This window comes from Buteo buteo, chromosome 5, assembly GCF_964188355.1.
Source record: "Buteo buteo chromosome 5, bButBut1.hap1.1, whole genome shotgun sequence".
NCBI lineage: Eukaryota > Metazoa > Chordata > Aves > Accipitriformes > Accipitridae > Buteo > Buteo buteo.
In genome coordinates, this window is record NC_134175.1 from 38,909,481 (window position 1) to 38,929,466 (window position 19,986).

Consider the following 19,986-nt stretch of genomic DNA (forward strand, 5'->3'; position numbering starts at 1 on the left):
CAAGCATAGCTGTACCTGAGCACAGCCCACGCTGTTGTAACAACAAATGGTAGCGGAGAACTGTGGCTGATGAGCTTGCATAAACTAACCACAAACTTTTGCCAGAAAGCTAAAACTGAGAATATGTTCTTACTACCCAGTTCGAATTCAGATCACTCATTTTACTCAGTTCTCAGATTTTTCTACATATAAGTTGAGTGACGCCCTGCTTGAATGATCATACATATGACTCGGCATCTATAGTTAAGTGTAAATGTTGATGATTTCCCGTGCTGGGGAGCCCATTCTCATCTCTTTCATTGCATTTACTGTCAAACCAAGGGATTTTGTAGGCAACAGAAAGCAGAATCTAGGCTTAAGCACAACCTGCCCCGTAACAACCCAGCTCATGACTGGCATTGGGGTTGGCATGATAAGGACTGTGTAGGGTATTGTGCCACAGTGTTGACTGTGACTAAAACCACTGGGGCAAGTTTTACAAGCAATACATTTGTAATATTTCTTCTGATTTTAACTTAACTTCGTGTATCACACATTGCAGCAGCGTTTCTTTGAGCTCCAACTCAAGGGATCCGCAAGCAGCACCCTGAACTCAATAAGAACCACAGAATTACAGATCTATGAACAAACTCTTTCTGTCTACCATCACAGAAACTATGAGAGTGTTGTAGTGAATGTATGGTTTGCTGAGCATAAACTGTCCTTACAGTTAATGCCATACATTACTGGGAGAGTAATTTCTCCATAACTTGCAGCCAGGTCCTGGAACAGACCTCTTTAAATAGTCTCCAGATGGTTGTTGTTACTTGCCTGTCATCTGAATGCCTCCATAATGACAATCCATTAAATCATCTGAGTGTCTTTGCACAGATAGTCCATTTAGGATTTTTATATGCCTATTAGAGTTCTGTTGAAGTAATTTGTGGGATATTTGTAGCTCAACGAAAAATACTACAACTGTAATGCACTGCAGTGGTCACAAAGCTACTGGGTTTATTATGCCAGTGTATTGGGGAGTTACTGGAAGGCTCATGCTCTGCAAGAACTCAGACCAGGTAATATGGTAAAATTGTCTGAATACTTAAATGCACAGTTTTTAAGATCAGCTTAGAAACAATCCGGTTCAGCGTTATCCAGGGCTTCCCTGTTGAAGCATGAATAACAAAACAGAAAACTCTTGTCTAGATCTTGCTCCTTCATCTGTAACTGTCCACGGGTTTCTGCAAGTGAGATTGAAATCTTCCTCTCATCAAATGATTAAAAATTTACTTCCTTAAATTTTTGCTCTGTCAGTATCTTGTATCCTCCCTAGGCAAGCAGGGTCTTTGATAAAGGGGGGATTTACTGGATGTGACTCTTAATAACATCATGGAGCACACGCAGGACTCAGTCCTCTGAATCCTCATTAAAGAGTTTGCCTTTTACTCTGGGTCAGCTCAGCAGATCGGCTGTTAAGGCTGTCCTTGTTATCTTGCCCATTGCTATCTCGCCAGAACCAGCCAGGAAACAGCCTCCCTGCTAAGCTAATTGCTTCTAATTGTGGTGTTCTCTGCGCGTATATTGCTTCCAACACAATATAATTCAATGACTTCATAACACACATCTTGTACATCAGAAAGTAGTGATTCTTATCAGCCAGTCCCTCTGTTTTTTCTTTTGTTGTCTCAAGGATTGACATGAGTAGAGTGGATTTTTCAGAAGCAGTTGAGGATGAGCTAACTTTCCTCTCACTGAAGTTGGTAGAAGTTTAACCCCTGCCTTCACTGAAAAATCTACTAGAAAGACAAACATCAAGTTGCTGATACTGTAAGCGAGATGTAAAACCAAGAAACAATGGAATGAACTGGTTGCTGAAATTCCAGATGGGCAGTCATAAGCTCCTCCCCACTGAGAGTTATTAACATAATTTTGAGAAATTGCAATAAAATCAATGCTCATAATAGTGGCTACAGTGCTGCTCAGGAAGTACAACAGCCTAACGCTAGAGTTTCAGAGTGGTTAACACTATTGTGCTTTTCAGGCTGTGTACTTGTACATCAGGAAAGGTGCTGAGTGGGTACCTGAAAAGCCAAAACCATCAAGATCTGGTAATTTAGAAGCAATGAAGGATTACTGGGAAGAACTTTTTAACAATAGCATAGCATAGAAGTGTCTTCCCAAGAAGCGTTGGAAATGTAATTAATGGACATGTTTGAAATAAGTTTGGACAAGACATCAGCAAACATACTGTTAGTGACAAGCTCTCATTAACAAGTGTGTTGGACAGACAATGCAACAGGTCTTTCTCTTAGTTTCCTCTGTGAATGTCCGTTAATTTTCAATGCTTTTGTTATCAATACAGCTGCACTCAGCTGTCCCTCTGAGATCTGAACTTTGACATTCAAGAACTGCTTTTCTTCACAGGACCTTTTAGAAATAAGAAGCTAACCACAGATTTTCCATCCTCTAGTTTGCAAAGGGAAAGGAAAAACAAATCAAGTTTCTTTCTGTGCCCAAAGTAACTGTGATTTACCAAGTACATTAGAACAGAGAGTTAAAAAAAAAATAATAGAGGAAGGGAAGAATTCCAGAGTTATATTTCAGACATTTCCTAATTTACACATGCCTGATATGTTACACTTATTACTTTTACAGATCAGATCGGTGTTTTGCTGGTCACTTCAAAGATTCCCTCTTATGCTCCATCTTTGAAGTAAAGGTAACCATCAGTACAGCTTCTCAAAAAATATATACGTTTGGCTCACTGATCTAGTGAAAGGAAAGTCACAGCCACCAGCAAGCATACCTCTGTGATGGCAAAAGCTACCAGCATTCAAAAGTTTGTTTCTTTTCCCTATGCATATTTGGTGTAGAAAGAGCAAAGAGAAACACATCTACTACTTTTTGTATTTTTAACGACCAAAAAAAAAAAAAAGGCAATGAAAGAGGCTTTAAAAACTTAGATTCTGAAAGGAAGTCTTCAGATTAGAAGGGCAGCCCAACACAATGCAGATGCAAGACAAAAGACCTGGTGACAACAATGTTAGAGGAGGAGGAGAGATGTATTCGACCACCTCAGCCACAGTTCTTGCCGCTTGCCAGGGAAAGAATAAGTACTTCCATTTTAGAAAGAAGGATGTGAGGCATAGAGGGGCTGGGTAACATGCACAAAGTCACACACAACCTGCTAGAAGAAGGGGGAGATTACATTCACATCACAGTAACAGAGCAAGTTCCTTCTTTCAAAAGGCCACCCCTCTGTTTACAAGCAGCAAATGAGCCTAAAAATTATTTAAAAGTTAGTTTGCTTTGGACAGAGTGGGAGAGCTGACACCGCTCCCTCCTGCATCTCAGCTGACTGAGGGAGAAGTAACTAAGGGCTGGAGGGCAGTAAATTCTTGAACCATTCCAAGACAACAGCAAGACTATGTGCACCTGCTTCTGTAGATCAGAAAAACACACAAAAATAATCCCAGACTTTCTTCTGAAGACCCTCACCATTCAGATCAACTCTTGGGCTTTATTCAAGCACCATTTTCTCTACCTCAAACCTGGCAGCATTTACAAAAAGATCATACTATTTTCTCAAATTCACATTCACAAGTTTAGCTAGGGCTGCTCCCAGAATACAGCTGCCTGCGTCAGAATGAGGTCAAAGCCAATCATTATAGTCTTACAGCTCGATTGGTGTGTACTCTGAAGCCTACTGACAACAACCTGGGAGCTTGCATTTCAGGCATGTTTCAGGACCTATGTAAGAAACTTAGCTGCAATCTGGACATGCACACAGATCACTACAGCTAGAAAGCAGTGCAACAGCTGTCTGCAACTTAGCTCCATGACTTGCATATGCCTTTGCAGAGGCATACCTCTGCACAGATTATGCCTACGGTTTTTGAAAACAGGGCTTCAAATACTTCTCCTATTTCACAATACAAGGATTGTTTAAAAAAAAGAAAATCTTTATTCTTTTTTGTTTTGTTTTCATTATATTTTTAGGTAGTGACACTATAATCATAGATGCAAACCAAGTTGAGTGCCACTAGCTCGTTCTAGCCATTTCCATATCGGGAAACTGTTAAACTAGGCAGAAAAGGCTCTCTTTTGCTTTATGTCAACAAATAAGTTATCATTATCTTTTTACGTCTGTCCATACTGTATGTTTTTTTCCTGTTTACTCAATTTAATGAGCTCTCCCTGCACTTGTGAATTTGCAATGAGAATGAAAAAGCTGTTCTCCAGGCAAAGGTCACTGTTTATTTTTACCTTCCATTATTCCACTTTATTATTTTATTACTTTCTCAGCTTGGTAAAATTTCAAACCACACACAAGCTGAAAGACATTCAAAACCCAGTAGGAGAGTGCAGCCACATCTTTTACTGTATAACCTGGAATAGTTAAATTCATCCTTGAAAAGCAGGTTTCCTAAATGCTTGTTAGATTGTTCCATAATTCAAAGGTGACAATGCTTTAATTTCAGGGTAATGCTACAGCTTTATGACTTCGCAGTTTATTTAATGGTCCAATTTACTAGGATATTATGCTGCCTGTATTTGGTCCTAGGAGATATTTTTACAGCATGGGACTGCAATGCATTCAGCACATTTTAGACCCTCTGTTTAGCCTCACCCATAGTTCTATCATCTTGCTGGAAGCCTCCAAGTTGCTTTTGACGGCACACAAATTAAATTGTGGGAAATTAGAGCAGCTGGAAAACTGGCTTTCAATGACTTCTGTATTGTCTAATTCTCATTTTTATTATTCAACTTGAAATATCTCTGTGGAGCACATTTCACCCATACAAACTGCATCACTCCTTTGTGATTTAGGAGGTTTGTCACAAAACAAGATTATTCAGACTGATTAAATTGCCAACAAGCCAAACATACGGTAAATGCTACATGAGAGAGAGAGAAATTGCTCTGAGAGCTCATATGATGCATTTGTTTCATGGTGCTCTACATTGAATACCAAATATTGTCCTGAAAGCTGTACCTATAACTAGAGGAATAACTACACAAAAGACAGACTCTCCTACTTGAACACTGTACTGTTTTAAGCTCCAGTGGCAGTTCAAGCCAGCCGCTCTAACATACATCCCTCAAGGAATATGAAAAGACAATTTTTTATCGCAAATAGCTTTAATTCACTGACTCCAAGGAGGTGCTTTCTGAGTGTCCTATGAAACCCACCTTTTTTTTTTTTTTTTTTCTATTTACTAGGGGTTTTTTTCTGCTGGCTGACCCAGCAATATGTGCTTTTGCAGCTTGTTTTGTGCTCATCAGCTTCCTCCTAGTTTCTGATTCAGCCACTTCCAGCCAGTGCAGAAGCGCCACAATGCATTTCCATGGAAGCAATTCTAGGGGGGGTCCCGTCCCCCCAGTCCTGAATGCAGCCCACTCTCCAATGGTACTGGTAGACTGCACCTGCCGGTGTGCATTCCTCAGGGATGCCCAGCCTGGAACTGTTCCCTGTCTTGTGAACCCTTCCTGGCAGTCAGTAGCCAGCACCAGAAAAGCACCACATCCCCAGCTCCACAGATACGCTGCTCCAGCCCCGGCAGAGAGGGAAGAGCTGGGTTCCCCACTCTTACACCTCAGGCATGAAGTTTGCTCATTCTGAGCCCACGGTTTGAGGTGTCTCAGCAGAATGACTATGCCAGGCAGCTTGGATGGATGAGAACGAGACATGTCTTCTGTCACCCCTTGCAGCCTCATTCCCCATGTTGTGCTGAAGCCCAGAGATGGCAAACTGTTATCCTGCCAGCCTGCTTCCTGATGATCCTCCATTTCCATATTTCCTCTAATACTGGGTATCTACAAGCAGTGAGAAATATTCCTCTCCAAAAACTGCAGAGGCAGTTGCTTAACTACTTCCTAGTGCGAAATGGACACTTCTCTACTGTGCTTACACTCGTTCCACTTGGGACAACAGTGCAGTCCTCTCTGACTCAGTCTCCTTCATCTAAGGTGAGTTTTGAGACTCAACATAATCACTTTTCTGCTGTTTCATATGCCTTGTGATGGCTCAGACATCTGCATGAGCCTGACAGAAAAGAAGCAGAGACCACAGGAGACTTGCCATTCTTCTGATGCTGCACCAGGAGGCTGGGCAGGACATGTGCAGTTTTCCAGTACGGCACTAGAGAGCTGTGTCTGGGGCAAATGGATCAACCCCTCGTAACTGAGACAGCTGGAGTGACTTTTAGAGCGCCCCAGCTTACCTCTAACTCCTGAGCACTGTGAACGTGTCAGGAGAGTGATTAAGTTGCAGTAACCCTTGGTTAAAAGGTAAAGGAAAGGTTAGTAAAAAGGTAGAAGAAAATACTACTGATAGTTCTTCTGTACTAAATCTTCCTAGGGGCCCTCCTTCAAGTGTGACAATGCAGGCAGCCTGCAGGACTTCTGCTGTGATGCTCATCAGAAAGACAACAATTTTGCTGAAAACAGCAAGGCAGCTGTTGACAGAGCAATGCCTTTGACATAATATAAGCACTAAAGGTTTTTCATTTTATAAAGTTCTGGAATACTTAACAAAGAAACAACCAAACAAACCAGAAATGTATAAATTGTCGGAACTACAGCATGCCAAAAGACCTGTAGAGTTTGAGGATATAAACTGTAAATTTTTAAGGACTGTCTTTAATCTAAACAGTAGTAAATAATTCGTAAAGGATTCCCATTCATTGTTTTCTACAGTGATAGTCAATCACAATTACAGACAGTAAGCTGCAAGGTACACTCGTTAAAAAAAAAAAAAAAAGACAAACAACAAGCAAACAAAAAAGGCACTCCCAAATATTTCCTTAAGAGGTTCAAAGCTGTAAAATCTTTTCTAGCTCATTTTGAGAATCTCAGGGAGTTTCATCATTTAAGTTCTTGTCCCATGAGTACATACTTGCAGGTAATAAAACCAGAATTAAGGGCATGACCTCCGCCTCCTCCTTCTCCTCTCTGTTATTGCCTCAGCCTAACGAGTGGCAGCCCTCCTTTCCACGTGAGACTCTTCCAAGTCCACAGGAAACGTAACAAGGGTTGAATCACACAGTGACTTCTATATCAATGTAATTCCTATACAAAGTAAAAGGAGATGGTATCTTATGGAAAATGGATTAATAAATTATATAAGCAGATGAACTGAGATTCTTTTGTGGAAACAAAGGGAAGGTGGATGCCATGGGCAGTAATACCACCAGTTCCACGGCTATTTTGGGAACATCAGTGGGGATCCCTACTGCAAGGACTGAGGCCCATCCAGCTCTGCTTTGTAGTAGTCCATCTCTTTGTTACTCCGCTCTGCTCCTTATTCACAGCAAAGTGAGTAAAGTTGAACTGCCACAGTAATTTCCTCAAATAGCTGATCAAATATCATACTGTAAGTAGGACTATTCAGACACTTAAAGTATTTAGACACTTCAGCTACAAACACAACTTGTATCCTCCAGAATTCAACCCCTTTACACGATGTGGAATATGTACTATATGGAAGAATAAAATCTTGATCACTGTTAGCTGAATGAAAAGAAAAGACCAGAGGTAATTTATAAAAAATTGCAAGTATAACTTGGGCAACCTCCTTCACATCCTCTTAGAATCCCTTACATTATCTGACATTTAAATACAGTTTCTATACAGTTTTCTGAGATAGAGAAAATAAAGCTTTGCTTTTCTTGCATCAGAAAAATAGGCAGTATTTGCATTTTGAGAGGAGACTGCAAAACAGAGATGATCCGCAACAAGGAGAGATATATTTTTGTTCAGTAACGATTTTTTCATTATAGCAGTTTCAAAAACAGATCTTGTACTAACGGCAAGATGTGGGATAAGGACTCTTTCCCCATCTGCAGCCCTGGAGGAAAAAAAGGGAAGAAAATAAAAGGCGGCAAACTATTTGAGGACTGGACAAATATCTGGTTAAGACAAAATTAACCATTGATCTAGTCATGGCAATTTCTAAGCATTATTGATTTGAAAGCCCAGGTCTGCATACAGTAAAACAGCATCAGTAAAGAAGTACAGTGACAGAAAGATTCAAGTGTATTGTAAGCGAATCTTTCAGATATCAAGGGTAAAATTTACTCCAGAGGAGGTGAGGAAAGGTCATTACGAACACTTTCCATACAGGGCAGCAAAACAAGTATATGGATGTAGATTGCATGTCTACAGACTTTGCACTGGAGAATATGATTATAAGCATTTAAGTAGTACTCCAGACAGATCAATACATTTCTAAGCAACAAGAGAAAAAGAATAAGCCTCACAATGATAGAAAGACTGCCAAACCAAAGGTTCAGAGGGCCCATTAGCCATTTTCTGTATTGATTGTTATCAGTCACTTCAGTGGGAAGTGAAGATTAATTCAACTGGGGTAATTATCAAACAATCAACCTACAGGGAAAATTTATTTCCCAGCGCTGGTGGTTGTTCATTCCCCCAAAGCATGACAGGATACATTCTGTCTACTTTATGCAAAAAAGTCTGGGTGTACAGCACCATGGATGATGGGAGAACGCAGGTAAAGCAAGCAGAGCTAGTTCACATTCCCATGCTGATGGCCCTGGAACCAGGCTAGCTATGTTCCCGTGGTGCTGAATGCAGTCATCCCAAATTAATAATCCCTGCACAGACCCACGCAAATCCTCATGGTATCTCTTATAGCATCCAACTACATATGATCATGGTTTGGGCACATACGCCTGGTTCACCTCCCTCATGCACATGTATATTTGGTGTGGATTCCTCATTGTTTCTTACAGTTGATGAATTTCCCTGTGCCAGTGACTTTGCTTTGTGTATAATGGGTATATAAGGTGAAGAAAACATTATGTTAATAAGGTGTTGTCTTTTTTTTTTTTTTTTTTAAATCTGGTTTTGAGTTTGTTGTCTTTGACTGTCATTGAAGAGTCTCTTTATTCCTATTGTAATAAAATGCAAATGAACTTCGCTTCTGTCAATGAGGCCCATTCACTTTGGGTCTTCCCAATCTAAATAGCCCTGGATTATTTACTTTCAACCTCTCTTTGTACAGACATCTTTCTATGCCTTTAATTAGGTACATTACTGTTCCTGACAACCTCCTATTTCAACAACATATTTTACTTTTACTAGAAATAAACAGCCTTCAAGATAAGATCCTTCTAAAGTGCTTCACACAGTCTTTCCTTTTCTTGACCAACTTAAATAATAGCATGTCATCTACAATTTTTGTCACCTTGCTTTTTCAGATACTTCTCCAGACAGTGAATAAATACATTTACCCACTCTGGTATCAGCACATATCCTGTGACACACTACTCTTAAATTTCTTATGATGCTGAAAATTGGCTTTATATTTTTTAATACTTTTTTCCTCTTTTTTTCTCCCTGCAAAATTTCCCTTCCCTTGTTTCTCTCTCCCTCTTTGTCTTTGTATGATTGTCCAATTCCCTCTCAACACACACAATCACAATTTTCTGGTTTCTTCAGAATTTTTATTCAGCAGTGGGCTGTTAAAGTTGACAGGCTGCAGAGAAATCACTGGGACCATAGAGACAATAACTTAACTTGTAAAGTTGATATTTCCCGTATCCACATCATGTATTGGATGCCTATGACCAGACACCAACAGGTGAGAAAGCTGGTGTTAATCTGCCCTGGTTAATAACTGGCTACAAACAAAATCTTTATCTGTTGAATTAAACAGGTAAAAATTAGAAAGAACTTTAAAGAAATGTAAGTGAACGTTGAGGAACAACACTGTTCTCTAAATGCAATGATGCTGCCCGTTGTTGATGATCTGATCCCTTCTTTGAATTCATCCTTCACAGACTCAAGGCACCGTAATTCCCAGAAGTCATTAGCTCACTGCACCTCTACTTTTAAGAGCACTAAATGAGTCATATCCCTGGATTGTCCATTCCACCTCCAAATTCTTCAGCCTCAACACATTTTGGGCATAAAGAGGTTACCACTTCTTGAACTGTATACAAAAAGAAGTGCCAGCCTGAGTAAAAGCAAAGCTTCATTTAGACCAGGAGCCCACCTCTGCCTTTGAGGGTGAACAGATACCCAGGGAAGCAAGGGAAGGTGAAAGGTTTTCCTGACACTCATTCCCATTTCTCAGTGATCTTTGCCTCACAGCTGCCTGAGCTGGGAACTGCAACTAAATCTCCATGTTTAATTGCACCTTCTAAATCCATCAGACAAAACTGGGGCTTTTTCCAGCTTGTTTTTTTCCTTCTGTGGATACATTGGCCTCCTTGATGTCCTGTGGTAGTAAGTTTCAAGTTAAATTATTCATTGCATCAGGAAAAAGAAAACAAACAAACAAAAAAACCCCAACAAAACCTGCTATCTAATAATGTAACTGTCCCTTAGATCCTATATGTTGAAAAAGAATCAATCCCTATTTGTGTTCTCTATGCCACATATGATCTCAATGCTTTCCTGTGACAATTCCCTTCACCATCTTTTTAATTTGTTTAGTCTCCCATACATGGAAGCCATCCATGCTTCTGACCATCTACACTTTCCTTTCACAGGAGTTGTAGTATGGATTTATGTCACTGAACAATAATGTTGACTTTTGTGTCTCTGTTCCTTGTATGTTCCCAATATAACAACACAGAATTTCATTTTTTGACTTTCCCTGAATATTGATACTTTCAGAAGACTATGCAGAAGCATTACCTGAAAAAAGTAACAAATTCAGAATCCATCCCTGTGTACATTATTTTTTTCCATACTTTGCACTTAATCTATTACTGTAAACAATTTTTTATCAGCATAACAGTAAGGTATGTTCCCAGAAAGAAAAGAAGCTTTTGTGATTAAGGCACCCAAACCACATTTAGATGATACAAGAACATAACCCAATTGTACCTCAAACTCTCTGGACAACTGTAAAATAGTAATTTCTTTCTGTATCTCAAGTCCTCTTTTATGCAATAGGAATAATAAAGATGCCTGTGACAAATGACCTTCCCCCACCTCAAATGATGCATCTAGGGGAAAAGAAGTAATACGAAAAAGTTTTCCAGGCTAGGACATTCTGTCAGTTTTCCCCACCTCCACTTTTCTCGTAACCAAAACAAAAATAAGTATGTCAGCAAGTTCATTACAGCTAGAGAGAAAATCAGGTATATGCCTTCTGGATTTCTGCCAGCTAAAATTTATTTGAGGAAAGCAGATGCTTTCTGCAAGGAGTTTGTCAAAAATCCTACTTCTTCAGCAGAGATAAAAAGCACTGACAATGTTTTGATCACACGTATTTATACGGTAAATAATAAAAATGAGCACATTTCCCATACTGGAGATCAAGGAAGGATATTCAGATGGAAAGGTGAAATTCTAGTTTCAATTCTTACGAGATTCCACAACATTGAAAGAGACACATCTTATTAAATATTTGTTACACTTGAATAAAAAACATACTTAATAATTAACAGGTGCGCATTTAATTAACATAATGATTGCCCAATTAAATCAAAATGAAAATTTAATTTGAGACACTTTAAGTACAAGGAGATTAAGGATAAAATACGAATACCCTGAGTCCTTAGTTTTCAGGACTGAGTGTGGAGATAGTATGTGGCAAAGCAGCTCAACCAGAATTAGCAATTTAGAAGGGGTAATAAAATATTCTTTCATCTGTACCTGGCCACAGGAAGGAAAAAATGCCAAACAGGAGACAGTCTAGGAAATTTCCTCTCCATTTCTAAAATAAAAAAGCAGAAAGGAGGCTCTACCATCTACCTCAATCCACAATATGGGCTATGTAATTTTTTTCTCATACCCTTGGCATGACAGTCCTATAGACAAAATAGGACCTGCTTAAGGGGAGAATTTGCCAAACAGATATATTTATTTAACACTTTTTATTTTAAAACTACAGAACTCTAAGTTTGAGAAGTCTCAACAAACAGGTCACCTTGCCGGGCTCTTGCTCCTCTACCTGTGTCTTTGGTGTCCCTCCTCCTAAGAAGATCATGCCTTCTCCTCCACACAGATGCCTAGGACAATCAGGGGTTTTATCCTCTGGGACATCAAAGGCAGCACACTCATATGAGGGACAGTATTCCTGCTTAAGTCAGACTGGAAGGGTTTACAGCTAGCTCAGTGCAAGGAGTTTAACAATTCTTCCCAGATCTACTGTTGTAGTAAAGCAGAGAAACCATTCACAGTTACAAAAGAAGGTCTGAATTCTAAGTTTCTACATCTTTAGTAAAAAGTACAAACATCTCATTAAAAGTTACAAAATGAAAAATACATCAGCAGTGCCCTCTAAAACACGCAAATACCATTGTAAACACCACTTAGCAACAGTACAAGGTGAGTCCTTCAAACTTAAAGTTTAAAAATTGCTTTTACATGGATCCTATTTAAGAAAACACCTCAGAGCTGAACCTCAGTTACTACCAGTTCTCTTCTTTTTCCCACTACTGAGACACCCATGACTGTGGGGTCGTCTTAGTAGTACAATGAAAGACATACCAGCAACATTAGAGGCAACATAAAGTACCAAAGACAAGGTTAGATCGTTACCTGTTATATTGCAAAATACACGGAGTGGTCCAAGTGGTCCACTTCCATCAGAATCAATGTAGAAGAAACCTGATGTCTTCCCTTGGTGTCGGTAAGCCTCACAAGATTTTTCATAGATAGCTTAAAAAGAGAGAGAAAGAGATTGTATCATAGAAACAAGGAGAAAACAGACAGACACATTTTATACATGAGCACTGCTTTAATCATTGTCATAACATAAACTGTTGGTTCACTGCTGATTAGCATGTAAAAGAGTTTACTGTGTTTGGACCTAAGTCCATGCCCAGAATTAGGCATGTAATTAACTACTTCCTTGAACTTAATATGTTCTGGCTTTAGAGATACAGGTATTGGCCTTATTTTGGATTAAAGTATGTAAAGACTTAAGTAAATGGATATGAACTTTCAAACGCACCACCATCTAGTCATGGAGTGATACATATATGCATCCGCATAATGATATTTCAAAGACAGACATACATACACACGTGTACATGATTTACTACCTAGGCAGGCACTCAAGCCTTGTCAATACCGAAGACAGGTATTTTTGTCAGTCTTCAGCTTCCCTGAAGGATATTGTTAACAGGTAACTACAAGGCCCTACCACTGTCTACTGCACAAGTGAAAACAAGCCATTGTTCCTTAGCAGAAAAGGTCAAGGTCAGATACGGTCTCCAACCTGGGTGACAATTTTATGCTTTAGACCTTTTTTTTATACAACCAACTCTTCCTCTCTGCTTATCAATATTCTTTTGGAGGATTAGTACCCATGAAAATGCCAAGTGGTTAATAAAACAAGCACAGCAGGGCACCAAGAACAAGAACAGGAGGAAAAACTCCCACAAGTCAGTGCAATTCCTTGTAGTTGAGGCACGTTTTCAGGCAAGATATCGTAACTTCAGGAGGATCGATTTTTTTTCCACCTACTTAAACACTTACCTGATTATACTGACAAGGTTATGCTCTGTAACAGCTTATGATTGTTCAACTAATTGTCAGCAAATACAATAAAAAACACAGATTGACTTAGCAGATAGATCAAGACTTCCTTTTTTCTTCCTATGAGATGAAGGTATTTGGAAGACACAGTAACGGAAATGGAAGCAAACAGAATTACCCCTAATCTTCAAGTAAGCTTTTGGGTGCTCCCAGTAGCCAAACACACAGAAATATACTTGGACATCATCTTTGGCTGCTGCAAGTTCAAATCTATCTTTTTCTTACCTCTTAATTTTAAGAGCAAATTTAGCTACCATTTGCACATTTTTACATGATTATACAGTAAACGCTGGACTTACACAGATTGGGATATACTCAGGGGAACTTATGAATAACTCAATTGTTAGCCACTACAAATCTTTTTTCCAAGCTCCCCACTCTTCAGGCAGCAGGGCAGTACAGTTAAACTTGATATGGCATAATATCTGCCGTACCGAGGTTGTAAATAAAATTGCAAAGTTCCCAGTACCTCTCTTCTGGAAAGAACTCAAGGAGATTTACAGACCAACTGCAGGGAGAGCATTTCTCACCCCTTCTGAAATGCGGTCCCAGCCTCTCCCACAGAAGGGAGCAATTGCTCTGCACCAGCAGGAATAGTTCCTCATTCCCACTTCTGTGCACACATGGACTCACATCCTTCCTTTCTCCTCATTCTCTAAAAATGGTTTCTCTAATGAAACAAATTTCAGAAAGACTTAAATAGCCAGCCCGAAGTAGCCTCATCTGACTACTACCCTGAAGAATGCTATAAGATAGTTCATTACTCAGTTTTTAATGAAATTTGGACATTTCTTCACTTCTGCCAACAAGACAGAATCACAGTTCTAGGGGCTCCCATCCCAAACTTCCTATGAATTAAGAGTCTTGCCAGTCAGTCACTTGTACCACTTGCTGAAATATGCTTTCCCCTTGTATGTTTCTCTCTTGACCAGGTATCTTTAGCAGGCAGAACATCACTAAGTGCTAAATATGCACAGCATTATCCTTCCTGGAGTTAAGAAGCTGCTTAAGGTACTCAGCACCTGGTGAGACAGTGCTTTAATTAGTATCCATCCTATAATAAGAAAGCTTCTTCCTGACAGTCATTAGCCTGATGTAGAAAGCACTGTAGGAGTCCAGAAGATCTCTAAATTCCCTCTCTGATAGTTGGCCAAGAGTATATGTTAAATGCAAATAAAATAAAATCCCCAAACCAGAACCCATTTTTCCACTATTCAACAACCTGAGGGGCCAACAGAGAGTCCCTCAGTCGCCAAAGTGCTGACAAAAGCAACTGGGATATGGAGGGTCAGGAGAGAGACCGTAACAGGCAATTAAGTAAGCAATCAAGGAATCATGGTTTGATCAATTTACAAAGTTCTCAAACTGCAGTTTACTTAGTGAATTTGCTGTCATCATCATTACAGGACACTTTATCTTGCCTCATTAGGGAATATGCCAATTGCTTCCCCTGAATTGTTTGCTGAGTAGTTTTTGAGACAAAGGATGGTGCAAGGGGCAGAGACCTAAAACTAATGTTGTCAGTGAACTGGCACAGCTAGAAACTCATTCTTCATCACAAACTTTTTCTTACTAAGTGTTTTGCTTCTTCTTGACTGTCATTTTGGCTGAAGCCCAGACATACTTTTTTCAAATTAATAAGATATGAAGATTCAGCCATTAATAATGTGGGCATATGCAAACAGAGATGATCTACTCACCTTTAGATGGCCCCTTTGTCAGTGTAACTTTGGAAAGAAAAGGCTCTATAGATCTAGAAATCACACTAGGGGTGCTCAACTGCTATAAATCTGAAAGGATGCACAAGCTTCAGTGAAACTACAGTTATGTCTGTCTGCCAGGAGAAAATCCATCCTGGTATGTTTTCCTTCTGGTTATATGAGAATTCCAGCAGTAAATACTAGGGAGTAGCAGAAGAAGTCAGAAAAGGCTATGAACCTCGAGCTCTAGCACATAAAACATATTCTAACTATCATGACTTAGAGAAAAGCTGTTTTGGTGGACAGTTTATTTTGTAGCTCTATGCTCCAAGTTTCGCATGTCTGTATCTTAAGCATTTGGTACTGCATACTTCTAGAGTGGATGGGCCATTGCTTTTAGTTCTCTATTTTGCTATTTTATGCTGTATAATGCATCAAGGATAAAATGGTATTTGTTTTCCAGTCACTGGCAGATGCCCCCACAGACATTTCAAGTGCACCATCCATTCCAAGCTTGCCTAATGTCATTGCAGGCTGAGCCAATCGCTTGTTTCAGAATAAAGTTACGCAATTCCATTTGCTGAAAAAGCCCCTATTACTCCAGTGACAACAACTTGAAGCTGTCTTTATGGTTCAATGAAAGACAAGATCACTTTGCAGTCATTCTTCTCTTTATGCAATCAGAAATATCATACAAGAGTAAAAAACAGACGAACAGTCAGCTGTGACTGTAAAGACCCCAGAGCCTTAACTTTGAAAACTGCCTTCATATTTATTTTCTGTTTTGTGCCAGGCTTCTCTGATGTAGATAGAGATGTGGTTGTTTTGGGAACAGTAGGAAACCATTATTGTAGTTGTCATTAAAGAGTCACCAACCATTTATGCAAGTAATAGGGCCTCACTTTCAAAAAGCAAGCAGCAAGTGTAATCATGAAACTGTTGACAAATGCATACATTTTAATGTCAACCAACATTTGCAGTAATTACACCTTTTTAATAAAGGAGAGGTATTCATCAGTTCATTCAGAGTAGAACCCATCAACAATTTTCAAGCATTATTTTTAAATTAAAAAAAAAATCACAAACAAAACCCAGTGATTTTGTTCCTTTCTGTGAAGCATTTTAAGTGTTTATACTTTCACTTCTTTGAGTTTGTTTTCAAATTTTAAAACATTCACCAAAATCAGACTAAAACAACAAAGATAATGTTCTTTATAGGCTGCTCATGCAAAGCTTGTTTTCTCTTTAAAATGCTTAATCAAGCACTTTTTTGAAAAAATAATTTCAAAAATGAAACCTCTAAGTTGTCTTTTGTCTCAAAGAAAGAAGATCAGTTTTCCTTCTCCCACCCTCCCACACTTTTTTGAGACTAATTTTGACTTACACCAGCCATTGAAGATAAAATGATAGTTTCCAGCAACATTTGTTTCACTGAGTCAGAACCACTGAAAATCACCGTTTATGACTTTCAGCCCCTGCTGCGTTTCCTCAGGCCCTTTTGGGAACAAGCTGCACTGCCATGCAGCAATAGCACTGCAGTTCCTGCCAGCCAATTCCCACAGGCATTCGGGATGAAGCTGTTTGCTTCATGGAGTTGCATCACGCTAGTGCTCGATGGAAAGAGATGTCAGCAGCGTGCGTGAACCCGTGCTACCCCCCTGCAAGTATGGCTTGAACCTCAGTCAGGTATGGCAGGTAAAAACATTAGGGTAAACTACAGCACAAGGCAAATAACGAAGTGTGAAACGTGTCACAGGGGCAGAGTTTGGCTGACGGGCTATTGCTGGTAGCAGTGGCTATTCCAGGAAGACAAAAGAAGAAACAGCTTGACTCCAAGGTCCCAGATTCAGTAAGGGAAACTGGACATCAGAAATATCTGTTTTACTTGGTCACAAAGAGACTAGATGTCTTTTATTGCCTTCCCCCCCCCCCCCCTTTTTTCCCCCAAAATTACTTATATGCTGTAACATTGGACCCTGTGCTGACATTTTTGCAGTGCTCTTTAAGGAACTTTTTTAAAGGCTACTGCTGTGTTTCACAAAGAAATTTAAAATCCTCCCAGAGTTAGCTACTGAAACAGATGCAGCCTGAGAGCCCCATTCTTCATACCAAGTGCTATTTCCCTAAGTACTATATGTGCTCTTGCCTTCCTGCTAGGATAAGCCGTGCTGATGGTGTTCAGGCATGCACAATACTGACAGAGTTCAAGATATCTATCTCCCAACCCCTTATAATCCTCTGTGAAACACATATACCCAATTTCTCCCTCAGGTATCTCTTTCAGACTTAAGTATCTCAAATTAAACTAGCTTTTCAGATCAACAGCTCATCCCATCAGGGCATTCATTTTGAACACTGCTTTACTCACTGATCATGAGGGCCATCTTTTCCTTTAGTTCTCACTTCTCATCTTCCCAGGTGCTTAAGAAATGGTTTGTCAAACTTTGATCAGCACTTATAAAATAAACACTTTATCCCCAGTCAGATCAAAGTCACCCAATTCTACGTGTTCTCTTGTATCTCCTGGGATATAAAGATTTATAAGCTCAAAAAATCAAAATTATGGATCTGAAGCATACACATCCCATATTTTTTCAAGCCACACACACTACAGCCCTACAGAAACATCCTAGCAAAACTATAAATACGCACTTTGACTGATCAAGTTTCAAGCTATAGATCCACGATTCAGACTTCAGTGCCAGAAAGTCATGAAGAGATTTTAATGTCATTATAACAACCTATTTTGACCTTTTGTGTAAAATCAACTATGGAATTTCATTTTCTAATTCCTGCACCAAGACCCTTGTGGCTGGTCAGCCTGAGCACACGCAGTGACTCTCTGCACCCCACAGTCAGGGACCCCCAGCCTCTTGGACCTCAGCTTGGCTCTGCAACTGAAACTTCAGCCTTGATTCAATACGCTGCAAGAGCCTGACAGGTTTTAAATATGAACAATTTCATCACTGTTCAGCTCTCTGAAGTATCTCGAACCTGTTAATCCAACTGTTTTAATTACAGTCCTTAAACCAGAAGAGATTGTACCCCTGCCGTAGCTGCAACCTTTATCAGCACATGGCTGAGCACAAACATTTGCAAGGTCGAACTTCCATCGTTTCCAATAAAACATCTTTTTATTCATTTTTTCACTGACTACCTGTTACTACAGTGACATTTGGCTTCCAATCTTACTTTTGCCCTACCCAGTTCACCTGCAGCCTCCACGATAGCCTTTGCTGAGCACAGGCTTACTGTTCATTGTGGAGCTCCCTGGCAGATAAGCCTTCAGCTGGCCTCAGCTTTCCCGAGTACTCAACAATTCTGTTTCCTTTGCCCCCATGTTGTTAACTTTATAAAACCTTTCCTCTCTCTCAGACCACTTTAATTTCATTTTTCACCTCCAGTTCCATTTCAGCTAAAAAAACCCAAACAAACAAACAAAAACAACCACCAACCAAACAAAAAAAAAACCAACCTCAAGACTGTTCTTTGTGCAAAGAACTGAACTTCTGCAAATAATCCCCAGGGAGCAACATATTTAAAGTCCCCTCTCTTCAATGGACGAATGAACTTGTTATTTACCCAGTGAGATGCACCCCCTACCCATATTTAAAATAGTGCTGGCTGTTGGACTTAACGCAAAGGTTACAGTATCCAGACTTCAGTTTTACTACTGGGAGACCAGGCAAAGTAAACGTCTCTCCCCGCCACCCAGAAGTACATTACTGGCACAGATAAAACCCAAAGCGTAAATTCCAAATCAAAAGCAATTTGTTAGGTTGTGTTTTTCTATCAGAGGACTCTGACCTTTTCAAATTTAATGGACACCAAGATAATTTTCCTCAAAAAATAAAATTAATTAAATGTAAACCTTAAAATTTCCCAATATTTCTTTCCTATTGTACTGCCAATTACTTTGGAAATTGATCACACACATTTCATTGCAAATACTGTGAGCTGGAGATTCAGATTTTCAGCTGTACTAGTTATGATTACCAAAATGAATCCTGTAGTATTGCTGTTTCTAGATTAGATTCTCATAATCTAATAAAAGTCGCTGATAATTTTCAATTTCTCAGAGGGAGATAACATTTTATGGTGATATAATAAATAAAATGCATTAAAGAGACCTAAAGAACTTTAATTCTTGATTTCACTGGGAGGTGTTGACATTGTCCACTCCTCAGCTAAAATTCAGCAGCAAGATGCATATTGCTTTTACCACTTCTAACAATTGCACAGTCATGAAAAATTGTAGGCAGAATACTTACTGCCAGATCATTTGGAACTCATTTCATTGCTTCATAATTCTTTACACCTTAGATGCAAAGAGTAATAATAATCCCTATAATAATTATTATTATTGTATTCTGAGGTGAAAAGTTATGAACTGGTTAGACTGGAAAGGCCAGGAAGAGCTGGGGATTCAGTTTGTATCTGCAGCCAGGCCTGGACTGACCTTAGACAAATTGATAGGCGCAAATGTCAGCACAGACCGAATTAAGCATTCTCACCAAAATGCTCAGAGCTCCTGGAGGCAGACTAGAGATGACTCTTTCACCCTCTGCTTGTTATACCTCAGGCTTGACAGATTTGTTCTTACAGGCTCAGAGTAATGAGTGTTCAATCAAGGGTTTTTCTAAATAACAAATAAAGCAACATGCAATGGGAGGTTTCTTCTCATTCCAACAGCAGGGGGATTAGTACAGGCAATGAACTCTGGGAACGATTGTCATTCTCACCCTTATAATACAATTGTCTTGTTAAATGCCAGAAAATGAAA

The 19,986-nt window shown here is 39.5% G+C and overlaps 1 protein-coding gene across 1 annotated transcript in view; it reads right to left on the bottom strand.

The window, feature by feature from the left end:
• CNTNAP5 (contactin associated protein family member 5) overlaps positions 1–19,986 on the bottom strand; it is a 216,236-nt gene that overhangs the window by 88,344 nt on the left and 107,906 nt on the right. Inside the window, exon 10 of the mRNA XM_075028728.1 lies at positions 12,502–12,621. Coding sequence (XP_074884829.1) covers positions 12,502–12,621 — 120 coding nt within the window. The remainder of the gene's footprint in view (positions 1–12,501; positions 12,622–19,986) is intronic.